Below are 6,836 nucleotides of genomic sequence, written 5' to 3' on the forward strand. Positions count from 1 at the left end.
ATAAGGGATACTCAACCTGTACTGCATAAATAACTTTCTTTTCACTTCCAATTTATTTGAAAGATTAAATTTATATACATACTGTATACTGTAAATGCCATGCAAGGAATGGGATATTCTATTTGTTTCTGAAAATCCTTATTCTGGATGTGCAAAAAACATAGATTAAGGATTTATATAGAAGGGTACACTGAAATAACATACAATAGTTTGTGTGTCTACACAATTTATTAATTTACCACTATTTATTAATCAACAAATTTATATTTAACAAATATTGTTTGAAATGATAATGTTGATGCAGTTAATCAATTGTGTCGGCATTGTCCAGTTGAAATTGTGCTTTCAACATTTAAAATTTCAACAACATTAATGGTGAAATTTGTATGTATGACAAATGATACTTATATATTGTTCCAATCAGTTTTTCATTGTGAATCAGTTGTATCTTAAAGTCAAGTTTTAATAAAATGATTTATTGTTTGTCTGCAGATTTTAAAAACATATATAAAAAATAAAACTGAGAAATACTTAGTATATAAAATTTCAACCACCCCCAGATTAGTACTTGGAAGAACCACTTTTTGCTGACATAACAGGCTGGGTGTATTGTGGTATGAGTCTGGTGGCCACACGGTTTGCCGGCTGAACTTAAAGGTTTTTATAGGGGCAGTCAATTACATGGCAAAAATTACTGCCCCTCTAAAAAAAAACCTGGCTGGCAACTGTATAGCTAATGTGCTCGCACCACAATACATCCTCATTAACATACCATTTGGAATGTTTCTTGCCCATTTTCCCTGCAGATTTGCTCCATAATTCTTTAGCAATACTCAATCAACTGCAGCTGTTCAACTCAGTAGAGCAGAACAAGAGCATTACAGCAGACTTGCCTACTTTTAGAGTCTCAGGAGACAATCAGCAGTACTTTGGGGGGTGGGGCCTGATCTTGGCATCATGCATCCCCTCCCCCAGTACTGCAAATACCTAAATTTGTGGGTTTTCTAAGGAGGGTGTAGGGCTAAAATGATGTGATTGTGTAATTTTAGCCCCACCCCATCCCTCAAAAATCAAAAGCGCTGTATTTAAATGCCGATGCTGGGGAGATGTGAGAGATCAGGGGAGGGTGGGGGATGTCCAGCAGAATGTAGGAGGCTTGTCCACTTTTCCGGGGATATGGGAGGTGGACACGATTTAGGGACCCTCCTAGCCATTCCGGGAGGGTAGGCAATCCAGCATTAGACTATATGCTGATCTGTGATAATAGGTGCTCCTGTGCCGCTACCAGCATTTACTTCTGTGACATATACAATTACTTTATCCTGTACCCTTTGTAGAGAAAACAATCAATAGATTCATCTAACTTGTTAGTGATATTGCATTGTTAGTTTTTTAAATAGCAGATGGCCACAATATGGTATAAGAGGGAAGGGGGATGTATCAAGCCTTGAAGAGATAGATAAAGTGGAGAGAGGTAAAGTACCAATCAGCTTCTTTCAGTTAATGAAGGAAAACAGTTGTTTACTTTGCTTTACAGACATTCAATGGCCAGTATCATTCCTTGCAATGCAGAGCCGGCCCTAACCAATTTGATGCCCTAGGGAAGATTATGGCTGGTGTCCCCTAGGTCCACTGCTAGTTCCACCTCTAGCCCGGCACCCCTCCCCATTATGTCACACCCATATGGTTCCGTACTCACATTACACTTTACCGTATCTTTCCTTATTCCCATTACACAGCACCATATTGCTCCTTGATTCATATTACAACACCCCACAGTTCTCCATATTCACATTACACCACCGTGAACTGCTCCTTATACACATTACACCACCCTGTACTGCTCCTTATTCACATTATGCCACACCTTATCACTTCTTACTCATATTATACCACACCATATTGCTTCTTATTCACATTACTCATTCACATTTGACTCCTTTCTCACAATAAAACAACACATATAAATTTGTATTCAAATTACAGCTTACCATCATCCTTATTCACCACACCACAGCATATTACTCATTATTCCCATTACACCATTCTGTACTGTTCTTTGTTCACATTATACCACACCATATTGCTCCTTATTAATGTCACCATACCACATTGCTCTTTATTAGCATTGCACCACACAGTATTGACCTTTATATAAATATAACGATCCTTATACATTGTGCCATACAGCCACATTGGTTGAAAATGTAATTGTTAAAAAAAAACAGAACCACAGTATTTTTAGTTTTTACTTAACAAACATTAAAATTAACCATCATAAATTGATTGGTTTATCAGAAACTAACACTTGTTGTGAACTGTTAAAAGCTGAGCAATATCTCACCCAATCCCGTGGATTGTACTGAGAAATCCCTCACATCAGAACATCGGACATCAGGCAGTGTGTATGGTTGCTATACACACCCCTGCAATGTTGTCAGGTTTGATGTGCTGCACATTAATCCTGATGATATTGCTATCAACAAAATGCATGCTAATGAAAGACAGAAGAGAGATCATTCAATAACAACACTTATGTACCCAGCCTTATACTTTGAGAGGAATTTGCATGTAGTGACAGTCTGCATGTAACATTATTTATGTTTACTAAATGTGTCTTATTATACAGATGTAGCCCCTGTCATCTTTGCCTGGGGCTCGCCAGAGCCTCCCCTCTGGCGGGCGCCGGTGGACAGGGGCTACACTGAACTGGGACGTGCGTGTGTCTCATGCGCATCCCAATCCTCCGTCGGTGGGGCAGTGGCATCCTGCCCATCTCTGCTTCAGGGAGATGGGCAGGTTTAGGGGGGGAGGGGTAAGGGTGGCTAAGAGGACCGGCGGCGGCAGCGGGGACCCGGGGCAAGCCCTGTTGCTACAGGGTGCACGAGTGTCTCGTGCGTGGGCGCCCCCTGTATTTTTACAGACTCACAGAACAGTAGCGGATGCCGCTGACAGCACTGGCTATTCGGCCGATTGTTTGCACTCTCCGAGTACTGCAAAGTGTGCAGAGTGCAGCAGGAGAAATTCAGCCGGCAGGCGCCAGCTGACGGTGGGCAGGGGTGAGTAGCACAGGCAGACGCGATCCACTCTTCTTTCTGTAGGTCGCACTGCAAGCTCGGCCGGGTGATGCAAAAAGGGGGTGGAGACACAGGTGACAGGCAGCCCTGCACACCAATCAACCTGTCTGGGAACTCTCTCCCTCCAATGTCTCCCCCCTCCTTCCCCTTCCCTTCCCCTCTAAAGGATTAAGTATCCAACCTCCAGCCCTGATCCATCTATGTTGAATGGCATACTGCCGTTAGTCCGTCCTGGTCCCACTGCACTCGGCTGTCAAGCTGAGCCCGCCCTGGGCAAGGGAGGGATGCCCCTCAGCAATCCAAATGCCCTAGGCAATTGACTATTATTTATTTATTTACAGTTTAGCCTATGTTGCCTATACCTAGGGCCGGCTTTGTTGCAATGGATATGGGACCTTATTCAGGTCTGTTCGCTGCATCCATTCATTTGCATGGAGACCAATGTTGTGTCACTGCAGGCATATATGAATGCTCAGCGTTTAATGGGCGTTCCCAATGCTAATGAGGCTGTGACGTGGGCACCGGGGTGGGCAGCTGACATCACTGGATGTCAGCTGATGGCACACTTCCTTCTGAATGTGACCCTCAGAGCACCCTTACATATGAGTGCACATTCTGCATCATTCAATGGTTGCCAACCATCGAATGATGTGCATGTTTCCCTGCATGCTGTGAATGGATGTTTATGTAAAACATCCGTTCACAGCCAGGGCAAAGAAATACACCTTGCGAATGGTGGGCCAGCGTACCACAGTCCGCAAGGTGGGGTTAGGTTGACTCACAAAGATGCAAATTCACATCTGATCAACTCAACCAGAATAACCCCAATAGTTTATTTTATACTTTATTTTATTTTTAATTCTAAAACTATTTTGAAATGTTTTGTTCTTGTATGCTTTGGTCTGTATTATATTTCATTTTTTTTTGTTATTACAGTTGCTTTTAAATGAGCAACAAAAGACAGCTATGGAACAACAGAATGTGACCATTGTGACTTACTTCATCATTAAAGGAATCTCAGATGTTCCAGAACTGATGACTCCAATTTTCCTCTTGGTTCTGTTTCTCTATCTCTTCACTTTTGGTGGCAATATGACCATTCTTCTGCTGGTCTGCATGGATCATTATCTTCACACCCCCATGTATTTTTTCCTGGCTAATTTGTCCATCTTAGATATATTTTCCACGACTGTCACCCTTCATAACACCCTTGTTATATTTATAACAGGAAATAACAGAGTTTCGTATGCCGGTTGCATGTCTGAGATGTACTTTTTTGGATTTCTGCTTTGTGATGAGCTGCTACTTTTGACAGACATGAGCTACGATCGCTACGTAGCCATCTGTAACCCTTTGCATTACCACATGGTCATGAATTATAGACTTTGCATTCTCTTGGCTGTTGTCTGTTGGCTCCTGGGTGTAGTAGAAGTGATACCCTATATTACACTTCTGTTGGGGTTCACCTGTTACACATCCAATGTAATCAATCACTTCTTCTGTGATCTTGTTCCTCTCATGGTTCTTTCCTGCAGTGACACCAAAGCTTTGGAGATTTTGAGCGTCACAGAAGGACTACTCTTGATTACGTTCACTCCCTTTGTTCTAACATTCATATCCTACATTTTCATCATTTCTACCATACTAAGGATCCGTTCTAACACTGGCAGACGCAAAGCCTTCTACACATGTTCCTCTCACCTGACCGTAGTCATCCTTCTATATACTATTCTTTTTATACAGTACTTGGTGCCAACGTCATTAGATACTACAAAGTCCAACAAGTTCTTCTCCTTATTTAATACAGCCTGTATACCTATTCTAAACCCACTGATTTATAGCTTAAAAAATAAAGACGTAAAGTCAGCCATGATTCGAAGATTAAGATGGTTTAAATGTTTTAAAGGGTTTAGATGACACTTTTGAATAATATACAGGGGGAGGTGGAGCACTTTGAGAGATATAAAGTGGAGAGAGTTAATCCTTGGAGTGCCAACATCTCTATGAGAGATGTTCAAAATATCCACGAAAAATGTCAGCGTCGCTCACATTTGTTATAAAAATTCAAACAAAAAGGTTGGGTAAAAAAAGATTATATTTCCTATATATGATAAATATTACAGGTCATTATGATGAATAAAAATGTTTGCTTGGAAATTTTTACACCTACTTTTAGAAATTCACTTACCACTCAAAGAGTTAACCCACCAGTCATTTCCTAGCTGTCATTATTCAAACAGGTTCCGATGTATAGGTCAACATTATCTAGATTGCCCTTCTTTGGTTGACATGCATTAGGTCAACAGGGGCAAAATATGTGTATTTAGTATTAAATGATGACAAATAGAAATAAATTAACTAAAATAAGGTGGAAAATTATGCTTTTAGGATTTATCGTACATTTTGGTACCTTTACACTTAAAGTGGAGATGTGCAGAACTGCGCTGTCAGAAATCTAAATCCACCCAAATTTTTTGATTCAAACCAAGTCCTCGGGTCTTGGTTCAGATCTTTCCGAGGTTTGGAATTCGGATTGTAAAAAAAATAACATGATTTTAGCTGTTTTTATTTATATCAAGAAATCCAAAATGGTACTAATATGTTAGTTGGGCGCCCACTAAGCTATTTGCTTAGTTTTCCGCGTCCCGTCACGGGGCTCGCTACGCTCGCCACGCTTCGGGCTCGGTGGCACGCTGCACTCGCCACTCTATGCGGACATGGATAGTGAGGGTATGAGCATACTAACTATAGTGGGCGCGCAACTAACATATAAGTACCTAAAAACTCAAGATTCAACCAAAACTCTTGAAGAGCATCAGACACTACAGGAGATGGGTGGCTGGTTCTTCATTTCTCACTACCTTATCACCCTCCAAGGCTTAGTATTGTACTGTACATCTGCCCCATTGACTAAAACAATTCCTAAAAAAAAACTAATCTCAGAAAGTTTTTAATTACTTAATGTAGTAGAGTTTATAGTGATAGGCCTTGTTGGGCATCCATAGACGGTAATTCCTACACAATGTAAGCATTTAAGATAATGAATGTTTGCTAAGAAAATAAAAATATAATTGTCATGTGTAGAGTTTCAAAACCTATACTATGGTTTTTGCAATAATGGGAAAGTGGATTAATACAAAAGCCACAAAGCATTTTTTTTTTTTTTTTTTTAGGAAGACACATTTGCTTTAGGTTGACTTACTTGAAATTTAATAATTAATTAATAATAATAATAATAATAATAATAAAAAGTTCTGTTATGATATTAACCCCTTCCTGACAGAGCCAGTTTTTGCGTTCCTGACAGAGCCATTTTTTTCAAATCTGACATGTTTCACTTAAGTGGGGATAACTTTTTTTTGCTTTTACTTATCCCAGTGATTTTGAGATTGTTTTCTCGTGACACATTGTACTTCAAGTGACACATTGTACTTCAAGTAAGTGGTAAATTTGGGTCGATACAGTATGTGTTTTTTTGTGAAAAATACCAAAATGTCGTGAAAAAATGGAAAATTTTGCAATTTGCAAAATGTCACATTTTCTGCTTGTGAGACAAATAAACATACCACTCAAAATAGTTAATAACTAACAAAGACCATATGTCTACTTTATGTTGCAATCATTATTTCAACCTCCTTTTCATTTTTTTGGACACTAGGAGGCTTCAAATATGAATAGCAAATTCTCAAATTTTCAAGAAAATGTCAAACTCTGATTTTTTTAGGGACCAGGTCAGTTATGATGTGACTTTGAGTGACT

At 39.8% G+C, this 6,836-nt stretch overlaps 1 protein-coding gene across 1 annotated transcript; it reads left to right on the forward strand.

The window, feature by feature from the left end:
- The first annotated feature begins 4,043 nt into the window (after positions 1–4,043).
- LOC146036947 (olfactory receptor 2AP1-like) lies at positions 4,044–4,994 on the forward strand. The gene has a single exon (XM_083160780.1). The coding sequence runs from the start codon at positions 4,044–4,046 to the stop codon at positions 4,992–4,994; it is 951 nt and encodes a 316-aa protein (XP_083016906.1).
- The last annotated feature ends 1,842 nt before the right edge of the window (positions 4,995–6,836 follow it).

The sequence above is a fragment of the Crinia signifera genome, chromosome 9 (genome assembly GCF_055691185.1).
Source record: "Crinia signifera chromosome 9, ASM5569118v1, whole genome shotgun sequence".
NCBI lineage: Eukaryota > Metazoa > Chordata > Amphibia > Anura > Myobatrachidae > Crinia > Crinia signifera.

What these genes read in the sequence shown, in the direction of transcription:
- LOC146036947 (XM_083160780.1), top strand. Translation starts at nt 4,044, where the DNA reads ATGGAACAACAGAATGTGACCATTGTGACTTACTTCATCATTAAAGGA.